This window comes from Canis lupus, chromosome 13, assembly GCF_048164855.1.
Source record: "Canis lupus baileyi chromosome 13, mCanLup2.hap1, whole genome shotgun sequence".
NCBI lineage: Eukaryota > Metazoa > Chordata > Mammalia > Carnivora > Canidae > Canis > Canis lupus.
In genome coordinates this window covers 8,467,988-8,483,502 of record NC_132850.1, presented here as the reverse complement: position 1 = coordinate 8,483,502, position 15,515 = coordinate 8,467,988, and the positions used below count along the sequence as shown (strand labels likewise).

General features: G+C 66.0%; 2 protein-coding genes and 1 long non-coding RNA gene across 7 annotated transcripts in view; 2 read left to right on the top strand and 1 right to left on the bottom strand.

Annotated features, from left to right (window-relative positions):
• The first annotated feature begins 5,330 nt into the window (after nucleotides 1-5,330).
• On the top strand, nucleotides 5,331-8,261 carry GJB5 (gap junction protein beta 5). 4 transcript variants are annotated; one of them, XM_072772024.1, is made up of 2 exons: nucleotides 5,331-5,431; nucleotides 7,173-8,261. In XM_072772024.1, the coding sequence occupies exon 2, from the start codon at nucleotides 7,197-7,199 to the stop codon at nucleotides 8,016-8,018; it is 822 nt and encodes a 273-aa protein (XP_072628125.1). In that variant the 5' UTR covers nucleotides 5,331-5,431; nucleotides 7,173-7,196; the 3' UTR covers nucleotides 8,019-8,261. The 4 variants fall into 4 exon arrangements, with proteins under 4 accessions (XP_072628125.1, XP_072628126.1, XP_072628128.1 ...); XM_072772025.1 differs by having other exon boundaries at nucleotides 5,333-5,431; nucleotides 7,170-8,261; XM_072772027.1 differs by lacking the exon at nucleotides 5,331-5,431 and adding an exon at nucleotides 5,607-5,993.
• A 957-nt stretch (nucleotides 8,262-9,218) lies between these two features.
• Nucleotides 9,219-11,798, top strand: GJB4 (gap junction protein beta 4). 2 transcript variants are annotated; one of them, XM_072771540.1, is made up of 3 exons: nucleotides 9,219-9,602; nucleotides 9,864-10,066; nucleotides 10,700-11,798. In XM_072771540.1, the coding sequence occupies exon 3, from the start codon at nucleotides 10,768-10,770 to the stop codon at nucleotides 11,566-11,568; it is 801 nt and encodes a 266-aa protein (XP_072627641.1). In that variant the 5' UTR covers nucleotides 9,219-9,602; nucleotides 9,864-10,066; nucleotides 10,700-10,767; the 3' UTR covers nucleotides 11,569-11,798. The 2 variants fall into 2 exon arrangements, with proteins under 2 accessions (XP_072627641.1, XP_072627640.1); XM_072771539.1 differs by lacking the exon at nucleotides 9,864-10,066 and having other exon boundaries at nucleotides 9,221-9,602.
• Nucleotides 11,799-13,987: 2,189 nt separating this feature from the next.
• The window catches only part of LOC140602479 (uncharacterized), a 50,064-nt gene continuing 48,536 nt past the window's right edge, over nucleotides 13,988-15,515 (bottom strand). The window contains exon 2 of the long non-coding RNA XR_012005421.1: nucleotides 13,988-14,218. This is a non-coding gene — a long non-coding RNA (uncharacterized lncRNA). The remainder of the gene's footprint in view (nucleotides 14,219-15,515) is intronic.

Sequence of the window (15,515 nt, the reverse complement as noted above, 5' to 3'; positions counted from 1 at the left end):
CAGGAGGCCAGGACTGTGTCCCCAAGTGAGGGCTGAGGGAGGGGGGCCCGAGCTGGGCTTGTGGGGCCAACAAGGAGAGGCAGGAATGCCCAGGCGGGGACAGATGGGGACAGGACAGGGACAGGATGGGAACGGGGACAGAATGGGGATGGGAACAGGACGGGGACAGGGATGGGAACGAGATGGGAATGGGACAGAATGGGAATGGGAACAGGACGGGGACAGGACGGGGATGGGAACAGGATGGGAATGGGACAGGGATGGGACGGGGACAGGACGGGGTGGGGATGGGGACAGGACGGGGATGGGACGGGATGGGACAGGGACAGGGATGGGACAGGGATGGGAACGGATGGGAATGGGATGAGGACAGGATGGGATGGGGATGGGGACAGGACGGGGATGGGACAGGGACGGGATGGGTACGGGATGGGGACAGGGACAGAACAGGGATGGGAATGGGATAGGAATGGGATGGGAACGAGACAGAGATACGGTGGGGGTGGGGATGGGGACAGGGACAGGGACAGGGACAGGATGGACTGGGGATGGGGAAGAATAAGGACAGGACAGGGATGGGACAGGACCAGGACGGGGATGGGGATGGGGACAGGACAGGACAGGGACGGAGAGGGGACAGGGATGGTATGGGGTCAGGGATGGCAATGGGATGGGAATGGGATGGGGACGGGACAGAGATGGGTGGGGACGGGAATGGAATGGGACCAGTTGGGGACAGGGATGGAACGGCGATGGGATGGCACAGGACAGGGACAGGGGCCTGGGGAACCCGGGAGAGAACACGGAGGGCAGAGGGGCCGGGCCTGAGCTGCCTGCGGTCACATGGCCCCGGCCTCCCCCTCCATGTGTTCCCACCTCCCTGCAGAGGAGGAAACCCTAACCCTCCGGCCCCCCGACGCCCCCGCCTTCCTGGGGAGCTGTGCCCCGCGCGTCCTGGAGCCCGGCCCTCTGACCTCTGCCTCACGGCTCTGCTGAGCTCTTCTGCCAAAAGTCACCGGGGCCAACTGGCCTCTGTGGGGGCCCCCACCCCTCCCTGCCCGCCCTGCTTCGTCCCTTTCCGTGGCCCGCTTCCTGAAACGTCAGTGCTCCCCGACCTCTGCCTGGACCCCGTTCCCTCGCCACCCGGCGCGCACCCCACATCCTGGGGCTTCCGTCGCCCCCACCGCACGTCCCAGCCCCAGCGTCCTCGCCCCCCACCCCCTCGCCCCCACCGCGGGCTGCGCTCACTCCCGAACATCCGGAAGGAACCCGTGCCCCACCCTCCCTTCCCCCAAACACCCGCGAGCTCTCCCTCTAGACCCCTAACCTGCGCCCTGGACCCACCACCTGCCCAGTCACCCAAACTAGCGAGCGACCCGGGAACCTGCGGGGCCTTCCTCACGCCCGGCCCTGCGTCCACTCAGGTCCACTCAGGCCCCATCACGGGCCCTACTGACCAACTACGTCCCCCCTCCGCCCAAATCAACGGGGCTAACTCTTCCCTTGCATCTCATGGGCCCCTCTGTCGGACAGGGCGAGCTCCCTAGAACCGTCCACGGAGTCCCTATTCAGCAGTCCATCCACTCGCTAAAATGTATTTGTGTCACCCCCAAATGGATACACGCAGCACCTTCGCCTCCGCAGCCCAGGTGGGACGCACACAGGTGCACAGCGCCGCACCCAGTCTGGGCCCCCGCCCGCCCCCCGACACGCACGACCCCAGCCGAGGCCCACGAGGATCGCCCTGCGGCCCCATCTCGCCTCCGGGACTTGAACGAAGCCATTTGAGGGCGACGGATCGCCGCGCGTTCCCCTTTGGGGGCTTTCGGTTGGCGATTTTGCCGCTTGAATGGGCCCCCCGGGAGCAGCACGGGCCGTCCGGCTCCTAAGCACGGGGGTGACGGTGACCCCAGGGAGGAAACGCACCTGCTGGATGAGGCGGTTCCGGGGAGACTCCTGGCCGTGGGCTGCGATTCCACACCATACCTTAGACACGCTGTGTTTGCGCAGAAACACCCGTAACCCGAGGCCGCCTGCGGACCGGTTGCCGGACGTGTTGCACCCCAAACCCCGCAGACCCCAACCGGGCGTGTCCCCCGCTGGCGAAGTTCCAGCGCTTGGGCCTCGGTGTCCGTGGTGACCTCGCGGAGCCTTTGGACCACGAGCAAGGGAGGGGACCCCGGGGTGCCCGCCCGACCGCGTAGTCCCTTCCGTCCCTCCCATCTCCCTCCGCCCTCGGGGTCCCCCACACTCCTTAGCGCCCTGGCCTAGGTCCTTGGCCATCCGGGCTGTTCTCGCCACCTTTCTGGCACCTTGTGGTGCCCCCGCCCAGCCCTCTCCCTAAAGCTCTTCCCTGGGCTTTTTTTTTCTAAGATTTATCTATTTCTTTGGCGGGGGGTGGGGCAGAGAGAGAGAGAGAGAATCTGCAAGCAGACTCTCTGCTGAGCCCAGAGCCACGGGCGTGGGGCTCGGTCCCAGGACCCCAGATGGTGACCTGAGCCGAAGCTAGGAGTCGGACCCTTGGCGGGCGGAGCGGACCAGGCACCCCGCGTCTGCTGTGTGCGAGCGGCTCTGCACACTCCATGCCTCTGCCTCAGAGGCCTGACCTGTCGTCATCCCTCCGGCCCCTCCCGGTGCTGCTCCGCAGCCTCCCCAGCGTGTCCTCTGTCCTGTACTTGGGACTCATGTTGGGGGAAGGACGTAGAAAGGGACAAGGTGCCTGCTGATAAAGGGCACCTGGGACGGCCGGTAGGATGACAGGCTGTGTCTGTGCACTGACGACAAGGTCTGGGGTGCTCCCCACCCCCCCTCGCTGGCAATCCCTGCCTGGCCTGGGCTTTGCCTTTCTGCCCCAAAGTCAACGTTCATCCACGTGAGACCGCCAGTGGGCACACCGGCCCCCTTCCCCTATGTCTCGGGCGCAGAGGCACAGAGCAAGCACAAGGGCAGGAAGCCACTTCTTGGGGGGGCCCCCCAGGTGCTGGCCGTGACCGGGGCAGTGCCGCTCCCCGACGTCACAGGTCATCCTAGGGATGGCTTCCCTGTGCCCGGCCCCGTCCGAGCCCTGTACCTCCACTAGCTGCCCTGTCGGCACCCCAGCCCTGCCAGGCCGGTGCTGTCACTGTCCTGCCACGCGGGTAAGAAACTGGGGCGTCACACGGACAGGGAGAGACAGAGGTGGCATTGGGGCCACGCAGGCCACCAGAGGTGAGGTTCAGACGCGGGGATGAGGGTCTCCAGATGCAGGGGTGAGGGCCCAGATGCAGGGGTGAAGGTCCAGATACAGGGGTGAGGGTCCAGATACAGGGGTGTATGGGGCCCAGATGCAGGAGTGAGGGTCCAGACGCAGAAGTAAGGGTCCAGATGCAAGGGTATATGGGGCCCAGACGCAGGGGTGAAGGTCCACTTGCAAGGATGTGAGTCCAGATGCAGGGGTGTGGGTCCAGATGCAGGGGTGTATGGGGCCTAGAGGCAGGGGTGAAGGCCCAGTTGAAGGGGTGAGGGTCCAGATACAGGGGTAAGGGTCCTGATTGCCGGGATGTGATACCCAGATGCAGGGGTGAGGGTCCAGATGCAGGGGTGTATGGGGACTAGATGCAGGAGTGAGGCCCCAGATGTTGGATGGTGATGTCCCCATCCATCCGGCTGCAGCAGGTTTGCGGGATACGCGGATGACACCAACATCTGTCCAGATACAGAAATATATGGGGTCCAGATGCAGGAGTATGAGACCCAGATGCAGGAGTGTGAGACCCAGAGGCAGGGGTGAGGGCCCAAATGCAGGGGTGATGGCCCAGATGAGGGGTGAGGGTCCAGATGAGGGGTGAGGGTCCAGATGCAGGGGTGAGGGTCCAGATGCAAAAGTAAGTTTCCAGATGCAGGGTATATGGGGCTCAGATGCAGGGGTGTGGGTTCAGGTGCAGGAGGGAGGGTCCAGATGGAGGGGTGAGGGTCTACATACAGGGGTGTATGGGGTCCAGATGCAGGGGTGTGAGTCAGATATAGGGGTGTGGGTCCAGATACAGGGGTAAGGGTCCAGATTGCAGGAGTGTGAGACCCAGATGCAGGGGTGAGGGTCCAGATACAGGGATAAGGGTCCAGATTGCAGGGGTGTACGGGGCCTAGATGCAGGGGTGAGGCCCCAGATGCAGGGGTGAGGGTCCAGATGCAGGAATATATGGGGTCCAGATGCAGGAGTGTGAGACCCAGATGCAGGGGTGAGTGTCCAGATGCAGGAGTGAGGGCCCAAATGCAAGAGTCCCCTGCCTTAAGGCAGTTCCCTGAAATGCCTCCGCCATCGGACAGGGAGGCACCTGCTCTGGACAGGGCCTGTCTCGTCCCACTGAGGCTCCCCGTTGAGCCCATTCGGACCCTGCTGTGTCTCCGCCCCCCTGCACGCCCGCCGGGGCTCTCGGATGCCGCCGTTGTGTGGGAGCCAGACACCTAACACAGCACCTGGCGCGCAGCAGGGTCTCAGCAACGATTCTTGAATTTAAACCACGGTTGGTGGAGAGGCCGTTGTGGGCCGTTGTGCGTGCTGGGGTGGGGGTTCCGTGCACATGCCTGTTTGGGGGGGGGAGGCTCTCTGCACAACCCCACACTTCCCCCCCGCAGGGGCACGAAGCCTGGACTGGGTTCCAGCAGCCGTGGGGGGCGGGGGCGGGGAGTCCCCGAGGCCCCTCGGCGGCCGTGAGGCCCTGTCAGCTGGTCTAGGCTTCTCAGCTGGCCCCGGAGGCCATGGGTGTGCTCCTGGGGGTCCGGGCTGGCCTCTGCGTCCTGCTCACACTCCCTATCCCTGTGGGTTGACCTGTTCATCCAACAGGTGGGTCCTACCTGGAACGAGCTCCGCTGAGGTCAAGTGCTCCAGGACAGCCAGGACGATGTGGGAGGTCAAGGCCACGGGGCCCAGAGGGGAGGCCCCTAAGTCCCCTGGAGCGGCAGTCAGGGAAGGCTTCTTGGAGGAGTAGCAGGTGATGAGAACAGCGAGGGGAAGGCACGCGGGACGGGCCGTGAATGCCGCCGCCGCACGTGCTGGAGACAGGGGTGGGAGGCCCGGGCGCAGCCCCTGGACTCCCAGGGGCTAGGGAAGGAGAAGGCAGGTCGGGCCCCCGCTGCCCCCGCACACGGCCGGGGACGAGAGGACGAGCAGGGGCTCCGAGTGGCCCTGCGGTTCTCCCCCCACAGGGTGCGGACTCCGGACTCCGCACCCCGGGGAGACCGAGCCTCAAACCCCAAGGCTCCTGGGCCTCCTCGGAGGCAGTGCGGGAGCCGCGGCCCAGCCAATGGCGGTGTCAGGGGCAGCTCCTCCTCCGAGGCCGGACACACCCAGGCGGCCCGCGGGACACACCGTCCCTCCGGCTCCCGTGAGTCGCAGCCCCTGCTGGGTCCGACGGGGCCGGCCCGCGTGGAGGGCCCTGAGGAGCCGCGCTCGGTAAGGTCCCCTGCGTGCGAGGACCCGGGGCACATGGCAGGGGGGGACTTCCCCAGTGGGGAGGGCGGGGGGGCCTGGACACTGCCGAGCCCCCGGGCTCTGATGCTGGAGGGACGGAAGGTCCTGCCCCCTGCCCGGCCTCTCCCAACCCCCCCGCCCCCCCCCCCACCCGGCCGAGCAGGTGCGGGAGCCAGAGACCGAGTGGGAGAGGGGCTCGCAGGGGTGCCGGGAGGCCGGCACTCCAGCAGCTCTCGCCGCCTGGGCTTGCCGGGCCTCGCCCCACCACACCCGGGCGGCTGTGCCAGAGCCTCCGGGGACCAGGGGCTGGAGCCTCCTGTCAGGCCGCCAGGGGTCCCGCCCACGTTGGGTGGGATGGAGCAGACAAGCCGATGACTCATGACCAAGTGGTAGGTGGTGACCGGGTGGGAGCAGAGACGCCCCCAGCCTCCTTGCCCGGCGTCCACACTCGGGAGGGGTGGCCGGGAGCAGCCGGGCAAGCGGCCTCCTGCCCCTTCGGGGACCCCAGACGCTCCGCTGCTCCCCGCGCTCACGTCGCTCCCCGGTAAGTTGGGGACAGAAAACATCACCCCCGTCACGCACGGGCTGCATGGGTGCCCGCAAAGTGCTCAGAACGGTGCCCGGGCGCCACACACACCCCCGTGGACGTCGGCCCTAACCCCTCGCTGCTCGGCTGGAGCTGGCAGTCAGGACGGCTCCACGAGCCCGTTACACCCACCCCATGAGGGGTGGCGGGGACTCCGGGGGGAGCCCAGCGGGTGTGACCGGCACGCCGGGGCCTCCGGGGACACCCCTGTGCCCCCTCCGACCCGGGAACCAGGCCAAAGCATCCCCAGACAGCACGTGGGGCCGGCTCCGAGCAAACGGAGGTAAATCCTTCGTGGCCGGCTCCCCCCCTGAAGCCGTGGGTTTCACTTTGCTGTTTTGACACGACTGCTCCACATAATGATTTTTTTTAAAAAAATGGGTTCTGTGCCCAAAGTTCATGCTCTGCTACACGTTCCCCTGGGGGGCTCCCTGGGGTAGACGCCTTAGCCCGGCCATGTCCAGGGAGTACTGAGCGTCGCGGACCCGCGGGCACCTCCCTCTCTGGGACGCAGAGCCCTTTCCCCGCTCTCACGGCTCCTGGTGCCAAGCGACGGGGCGGGGTTCCCTGGAACAGCAGTTTGGGAGTCCCCGGAACAGCAGGCTCCGGCAGGAGGGCTGTAGGAGGAGGACAACATCTCCCCGCCGCCCCGCCCGCCCTGCCCTTACCCTGCATTGCCCCCGGGCTCCCGTCACGCCACCTGGATGCCTCCTGAGTGTTAGACCACATGGGAGTCCGGGGACAAAGTTCCAGCAGCTTCCGCAGCCCAGTCCCCTCGGCCAAATAAAGGGCAGGAGCGGGTTCCCCTGAGGAGGGGCCGGGAGGAGAGGAGTCTTCCCGAGGCTCCAACCCCCCTGAGCACGGGGGAGCGGAGGGAGACCAGCCCCGGGCCCCCGGAGGAAAGGGGGGCTCCCCGGGCCCCTGTTAGGGGATGTGCACCACGTGGCCCGGGTGAGCCCGGGTCGTTGTGCAGCCGTAGACACCCCCCGCCCGCCGTCTCCTCCACCTGTAACCCGGGAACAGTAAGAGAAGCCACCCCGCTGCGCTGCGGGCCTGGAACGCGGGTGACCCGCCCGCGCGAGGCGCTCAGGGCCCAAGTGCTACCCACGCGGGGAAACCGTGATTCTCTCCCAGCAGGAGCGGCCCGCGCCCGGGGCCACGATGAACTGGGGGGTGTTCGAGGGGCTCCTGAGCGGCGTGAACAAGTACTCCACGGCCTTCGGGCGCATCTGGCTGTCCCTGGTCTTCATCTTCCGCGTGCTGGTGTACCTGGTGACGGCCGAGCGCGTGTGGAGCGATGACCACAAGGACTTCGACTGCAACACCCGGCAGCCCGGCTGCACCAACGTCTGCTTCGACCAGTTCTTCCCCGTGTCGCACGTGCGCCTCTGGGCGCTGCAGCTCATCCTGGTCACCTGTCCGTCGCTGCTCGTGCTCATGCACGTGGCCTACCGCGAGGCTCAGGAGAAGAAGCATCGCCAGGCGGCCGGGGAGGGCGGCGGCCGCCTCTACCTGGACCCCGGCAAGAAGCGGGGCGGGCTCTGGTGGACGTACGTCTGCAGCCTGGTGTGCAAGGCGGGCGTGGACGCTGCCTTCCTGTGCGTGTTCCACTCCTTCTACCCCAAGTACACGCTCCCCCGCGTGGTCAAGTGCCACATTGCTCCGTGTCCCAACACGGTGGACTGCTTCATCTCCAAGCCCTCTGAGAAGAACATCTTCACGCTCTTCATGGTGACCACGGCCGTCGTCTGCATCCTGCTCAACCTCGTCGAGCTGGCCTACCTGGTGGGCAAGAGGTGCCGCGAGGGCTTGGCGCCGAGGACAGCCCGGGCCGAGGGCGCGTGCCGCTGCCCGGACTGCACCGCTTCCTCCCGTGCGGGGCGCGACCTCCTCTCGGGGGACCTCCTCCTGCTGGGCTCCGACCCTCAGCCTCCCCTCTCCCCCGACCACCCCCGGGACCACGTGAAGAAGACCATCCTGTGAGAGCCGCCCGTGGAGCCCACCTCTCCCGCAGGGGCCGCCCCGGGTGGGGGGCCTGCACCTGCTGCAGCTGTGGGGCCTCGGCAGGTGACCCCCTCCTTGCTGAACCTCAGCTTCCTTCTGTGTAAGATGGAGCGACGCCCGCATCACAGGGAGGTGGCCGTGAGGATGTGCCGGGACCTCTGGGGGGCGGCAGGGACGGGGGGACACAGTCAAGGCTTAATAAAAGTCGACTCATCCACCTGATTCAAGGTGCCCTTCGGTCCTTCGGCCCCTGTGACCCTTCTCAGGTCACTGGGTCAACCTCTCCGCCCCTGCAAAGGCTGCACCTGACCCACCCAGAGGAGGGGCCTCCCCCCCCAGAAAAGGGCCCCCAGGCCTCGTGGGGGTCCTGCCCCTGCTCATGCTCAGGGCAACCCTTCATCTGCGGTTGCAAACTGAGGTCTGAGGGCTTCCTGCAAACGTGACAGGGCTTTGCACGGGGTGGGGTAGGGGGGAGCTGGGGGCTGCAACGGAAAGTTCATGAACTTTTGAGTCCGAACACTTGCATCCGCACGCACCCGGGTTGCACTGGGGAGGCTGGGAAAGGGACTTCAGCTCCTCTCCAAAATGGGTTAATAATACAGAGCCTGGGGGCGGGGGTGGGAGGCCCCGGATGAGCTCACGGGGTGGACAGGGGAAGCCAGCTGTAAAAGGCCACATAAATGTTAATCATTGGTATTAGGAAGTGCTCAATAAATGCTTGTGGGAAACGAAGCAGGGGAGCCCCTCCCTGGCTGCACATTAACCTCCACGCCGCAGCCACCAGCACGGCCGGGACGCCGCCCCCACTGGGAAGTACCCCGACTTCCCTACAGGGCTTCCCGGACGGCTCGGCCCAACAGGCCCCGCGGCGAGGTCCTGCCAACTGGGGCGCTTCTGGCTGCCGCCCCACACTCTTCATCTCCCCCTTTCCCCCCCCCCGGGGGGCCATGGGTCTCCTGCCCTGAAAGAACCATAACCGGCCCCCCCATCCCCTATGCAGCCCACCAGCGGCCCAAGCTCTGACCCCAGATACATCCCCAGCGGGGTGGGACGTGATCCCCAGTACATCCCGGTGGCCCCGTCCCATCGATGCAGAGGACCTCGGAGCCGTGCTTCTGGAGAAGAGGGCAAGGGAGTGGCCTGGGGCCAGAGGGACCGGGGGCAATAGGGCAACGGCAAGGGCTGGGGGCCACACCCAGGGGTGCTGGGCCGACCTGGGCCCGGGCATCGGAGCAGCAGGTTCTGGGCTCCGCGCTGCCCCCCCGGCCCCCACCGGCGCACAGCCTGCCCCCTCACCCACAAGCCTGCCAGCCCAGCAGACCAGCCATGCCCATAGGGCTGCAGGGAGGGCGTGGGCCGGGGGAGAAGGGCCCCAGGTGTTTGCTCTGAACATGTGCCCGGGGAAGTCCGCCCGCCTGCCCACCCGCTCACTCTCCCTTGGCTCATTGGCCCAGAAAGCTCCACCCTGCACAGGAGCGAGGAACAAAAGCTGCCCCCGGGAGGCCCTCAGGCAGACAGACAAGCCCGGGACGGAGAGGTGAGGTGCTGCTAGACCCAGGAAAGGTGAGGAGCCATGTGGGCAGCCTGCAGGGGATCGGGCTGGGGGGCAGGGACCTGACGGGCTGAGGATCCCCAGCACCTCGGGCTGCAGGCTGGGGTCCGGGGAGGAGGATCCCCGGAGAAACCCCAAGGGAGCCACGAGCAGGGAAGGGATGCCCTGTGGGACCAAAGGGAGGACAGAGGACCGGAGATGAGACGAGAAAGAGGAGGCCCCAGGAAGGGGGAGTTGCCGTCCAGCCAAGGCCTATCGTGCTCCCGGGGCAGGCCAGGGGCCGGGAGCCGCCGGGTGGGCTGCAGAGCCACAATCCCCGCGCTGACAGCCCGAGCCAGGTGCACAGGCCACAGAGTCCTGTCCCCGTCCTGCTGGGAAGGACAAAGGAGGGCACTCAGGAAACGTCCCAGGATCACCAGGTCCGTGGAGGCCGAGGTCTGAGCCGGGGCCAGAGCTGGACCTGCTGGTGCTCCAGGTAAGGGGGCGTGGGGGATGGAGCCCAGCGGAACAAGGGGAGACAGAGAAGGAGGGCAGAGGAAGGTCAGGAGCCAGCTGCCAGCCGGAGCCTGCCCCATCTGTCCCCTCCCCAGTCCCTCCCTAAAGCCCAAATGGTTGGAATTCCAGAGGAAGCCACGCGGTCAGGACAGTCTGCACCCCTGCAGGGAGGGGTGGGGGGGTGCCAAGCCCCCCACGGTTCCAAACAGCCTGCTCACGTTGAGGGATGTCCTCATGTCATCTGGGTTGGCCAGAGAGAGGGGCTAATGGGAACGCGTGCCGCACGCCCGGCTCCGCTGACACAGCCCCCCACTCCCACCCCTGCTGCCCTTGGCAGCTCAAAGGGGGGCAGTCATCCGACCCAGACCTTCTGCCCGGTTCCGGAGCAGCGGTCGTGTGACCCGCAGGGCCAAGAGTCGGGGTCAAAGAAGTGGGCGGGAGCAGCTGTATCCATGACTTTGTAGCATAAACAAGGCCCCAGTTTTGGAGCTAGAAGACGGGGGTCAAGGGCAGCTCGGCCACTTCCTGCGGATGGCCATCCCGACCCCCCGACACCGTCGCCATGAGGACGTGGTCACAGGCCCCTTCTTTGACCCCGGGCCCCCCTCTGCAGGCTCCACACCCCGAGTGGGTGCTCCCGACGGCCGACGGTCCCCCCGAGGGCCCACGGACTCCCCCGGCATGAACTGGGCGTCCCTGCAGGGGCTCCTGAGCGGCGTGAACAAGTACTCCACGGCGCTGGGCCGCATCTGGCTGTCGGTGGTGTTCCTGTTCCGCGTGCTGGTGTACGTGGTGGCGGCCGAGGAGGTGTGGGACGACGAGCAGAAGGACTTCGTGTGCAACACCAGGCAGCCGGGCTGCCCCAACGTCTGCTACGACGAGTTCTTCCCCGTGTCGCACGTGCGCCTCTGGGCGCTGCAGCTCATCCTGGTCACCTGCCCGTCGCTGCTCGTGGTCATGCACGTGGCCTACCGCCAGGAGCGCGAACGCAAGCACCGGCTGAAGCACGGGCCCGGCGCGCCGTCGCTGTACGACAACCCGAGCAAGAAGCGTGGCGGCCTGTGGTGGACCTACCTGCTGAGCCTCATCTTCAAGGCGGCCGTCGACTCGGGCTTCCTGTACATCTTCCACCGCCTGTACCAGGACTACGACATGCCCCGCGTGGTGGCCTGCTCCGAGGCCCCGTGCCCGCACACGGTCGACTGCTACATCTCCCGGCCCACCGAGAAGAAGGTCTTCACCTACTTCATGGTGGCCACGGCCGTCATCTGCATCCTGCTCAACCTCAGCGAGGTCACCTACCTGGTGGGCAAGAGGTGCCTGGAGACCTTCCATCCGCGGCGCAGGCGGCCCCACCACCGGGACCGCCTGCCCGATACGTGCCCCCCCTATGCCCTCTCCCAGGGAGAGCCCCCCCAGGACGGGAACTCTGTCCTCATGAAGGCAGGGTCAGCCTCGATGGACGCAGGTGGGTTCCCATAGCCTGGAGGTGGGTAGCGAGGACCTAAGGCCACGGCCGGGCAGTGGCATCTCTTTGGCGGCAGGACAGGTGAGGAAGACGGTGGCAGGGCTCAGGAAGCCCGGCCAGGGGCCAGGGCTGGGGCGCGGCCGGGTGTCCGGGGCCCCGGAGGAGGGAGGTTGGCGGCTGGTGGGAATTTTGTACCTGGCAATGGGGTATGTTACAGCCATTAATAAACATGATTTTCCTGGTATTTTGAGGGTCGGGGGCTTCACAGTGGACCTCAGAACGGAGGCCCCAACCACTCGGTGGGCACCTGACCCCAGAACCTCGGGGCCCAGCTCACGTGTCATAAACACACACACACCCCGCAGCACGCAGCTCACACGCATGTAGGGTGCGCCCCGGGACGCCAGGGGAGTGCCGAGACGCTGCCCCAGGGGTCCCTGGACTTGGCAGGAGGCTGGGAGCTGGGGGACCGCAGGCCCAATGCAGGCCGGTTCTCAGGGGGAGACCCTCCAGGCACGCGTGGCTGCAGGAGGCTTCTGCTTCCCGCAGCACAGGAGTCGGGGAGGCGAGCCCCCCTCCAGGGCGGGGCCGGGCCCAGGGTGCGGGTTTGGCCCACAGGCGGGGCCTCCCAAGAACACCCGCGCAGAGCCCCAGGTCGGAGGAACCCCCCTCCTGCGCCCCAGGCACACATCCCCTCACCCTCCCAGCCACACCCCAGCCCCTGGCGCCCCCAGAGCCACCCCCCCCACAGCCTGGCCCTGCCTCTGAGCCCTAGAGCCCCCCGCCGACCCCCCAGGGAGCAGCCCCCGGGGCACCTACAGCCGCCCAGCCGCCCATGCAGGACCCGGAGGCCGCTTGCCATCCATCTGTGAGCCCGTCCCCAGCACGACGCTGACCACCCCGCTCCCCATCCACCTCAGAAACTGTTTGGTCGTGGGTCAGCGAGCTACAAGCCACGCGGCGGAAGGGTCCTCATGCTCAGCTGAACCCTTCCCACCCCGCGCGGCCCCTCCTTGGTTCCCAAGTCCCATCACCGTTGCTCTGAGTGAGGGTAGCCTTGACGCTGCATTTATAGCTGAGGAAGTGGCCCAGAGCACGGAGGCCCCCGCCCAAGTGCATCCTGGTGGGCTGAGTCCACAGGGCCGTGTCTCCTGGGGTCTGGAGGGAGCCCCTGAGCCTCCCCAACCCCAGGTGTGGGACGACATCAGGACCCACCTGGTCTTAGGTCAGACTCCCTGGAAGCAGAGCCGGGGGCGGGAATCAGGGTGTGTGAGGAGCAGAGGGCGAGGGGAGCGTGAGGGAGGGGCCGAGCTGAGCTGGGTACGGCTCAGGGAACCTCGCCTTGACCCCGGCGGGCTGCCGGGCCGTGGGACCACCCATCCCAGCACTGAGCTGTCCCCGCTGGAGGAAGAGGGGGCATCAGGCTTCGGAACGAGCTCCCGTACCAGCCCGTCGTTGGCTCCCGGCCGCCCCGGGGGCAGGTTGGTGACTCCTAGTCAACCGGGGTCAGTCTTGGGGGGAGGGCAGCCTCAAGCCAGGAGCACCCTATATTCACAGCAGCTGGGGAAGGCATGTCCATTTAAAGGGGATCCACTGACCACAGTAAATAAGGGAGGCCCCCTCCAATGCAGACCAGAGCCGTGACCGCCCAGCCCCAGAACCAGTTCGGACCCTGAGGGCCCCACATGACTCAGGCCAGCCAAGAGTCCAGAGTCCCCACTCCGGTCCCCAGCGCTCCACGGGGCGGGGTGGGGGGGAGCCCAGAACCCGACCATCCGAGGAGCCCTCTTTGTGGGTGCTGTTCCCAGAGGCCCAGGTCCTGATCCCGAGCACCATCCGGGCAGCTGGAGGCCGCAGGGGACCCCGAGGATTCCCCCAGGAGTTGGGCTCTGGCGCTTCCATCCCCAGTAACCGCCCCCCATGCTCTCAGGTCGCCCCCACCCCCAGCCCCACCCTCACGCCCGGCCCCTGCCATCCGTCCCCCCACCACCGCCCCACCCGCATCGCCGCCCCTCATGGCTTCTCGCTTCCTGAAGATGTGAGGACCCGAGTCAGGGTCTTGGGGATCCCCTCACAGCCCAGGGCTGCGGGGCCGCCCGGGGGTCACTCTGTCCTCTTCATTCCATGCTCGGCGTCTCCCGTGGCCTCCTCCTCTGCCCCATTTAGCTGCCCACTCACAGGACCACACCTGGGCCTTGTCTTCACCCAAACTGCTCCACCCCTAGAATCTCCCAGTGGATTCCAGTCAACAAATATTTATTGTTCACGTTTACGTGACAAGCCCCACGCTGGGCGCCGAGGGTTCATCTGGGAGGCGTTAGATACAATCTCTGGTCTCCAGAGGACAGTTCCTGGGCCGCTGGGGAGCACAGGGCGCTGGGGCGGGGGAAGGTGGATCCAACATCCGGGGCGCAGGACAGGCGGCTCGGGGGCTTCTTTACTTTTTTAAAGATTTTATTTACTCATTTGAGAGAATGTGTGCACAGACTCAGGGGCAGGTGAGGGAAGCAGGTGCAGGAGACGGAGACGCAGACGCTCCGCTGAGCAGGGAGCCCGACGCGGGGCTCGATCCCAGGCCCCCGGGACCGAGACCCGAGCCTCAGGCAGACGCTTCACCGACTGAGCCCCCAGGCGCCCCTTCCCTGAGACTCCTGAAGCTGACACCTGGGGAAAGAAGAGGATTTTGCCAAGCAGAGCAGGAGGGGGTGCGAGGCAGAGGGAGAGCAAGCCTGGTGACAAGGCCGAGCAGCAGGTTTGCGGGACACGCGGATGACACAGCGCAGACACGTGGCATCAGGGAGATAAATAAGGCACCCGGTCATCTCCTCCCTCCCGCCCACCCCGGGTCCCCGGGGTCTCTCCCTCCGATGCTACACCACCTACCATTCCTGGGGACCTGGCACCTCACACCCACCTCCCCGGGCTTCGACTCCCGTGTTTGCACCCGTCCTCGTTGCCCTGCGCAGCCTCCCATGGGCGTGCTCACACCCCGTCCCCCAGTATTGTCCTGGACAATAAAGCGACCGGGACCGGCGGGTTTCGGGGGAGATTTCGGACCGCGAACCTCAGGCGGGCACCCAGGCCCTCCAGCAAATTCTACATTTCTTAAAACTGTAGCCATCGTCTCCAAGATGACCGTATCATACCTTCTCTTGCCCCAAAGCTCCAGCCTCGACTCCCAGAAACCTCCTCAGCACGGAGGCCAGCATTGGCCTCCCATCTACTCCGCCTCCCCCCTGGGACGCGGATGCGCATCCTTGCTCCTCGTACCCCCTTCACTTGGACACTGGAGCCTCGCCTCTTGCCTCCTCTGGACGGGGCTCCACAGGTCTTGCCCCACAAGCCCGTAAATACTCTTTAATGCCCTTTCTCCTTTTTTTAACTTCCCATTTGACACCACGTTGTCCTCCAGCTACCACCCTCTTTACAAAAAACCACGACCCCCTAAACGCTGTCTACACTTGCCGTCTCCACTCCCTTATCGCATTACCCATCTTAGGTAGGACCGTTCTTGCCAAGGTCACCAATGGCCAACAAGCTGCCAAGTCCAGGGCTCGGCTCTTCATCCTCATCCTACGCCCTCAGTGACGTTTGGCTGTCGAGGGCTCCCTCCTGGCACATCGGCTTCCCCGGGCTTCCGGGCAGCAGCCCCTCCTGGCTTCCCTGCCACCTTGCAAGGGGTCCTCCTTGGTCTCCACCGATCCCTCCTCTTCCTCTCACTGATCTCCAAATGCGGGGTGCCCTAGGGCCCAGTTCTCTACCCTCTTTTCCCCTCTGTGATCTTCTCCAGTAGCAGCTATAAAACCATCTATAAAACTGATGGCTCCCACATTTATACCTTCAGACCTAACCGCCCCCACGAGTGTTGGCCTCATGCATCCAACTTCCTGTGGGCCATCCCAAGCAGAACTCCTAATCCCCCCAACACAGAACAGATACATGCTCTCTCCCAGTCTTCTTG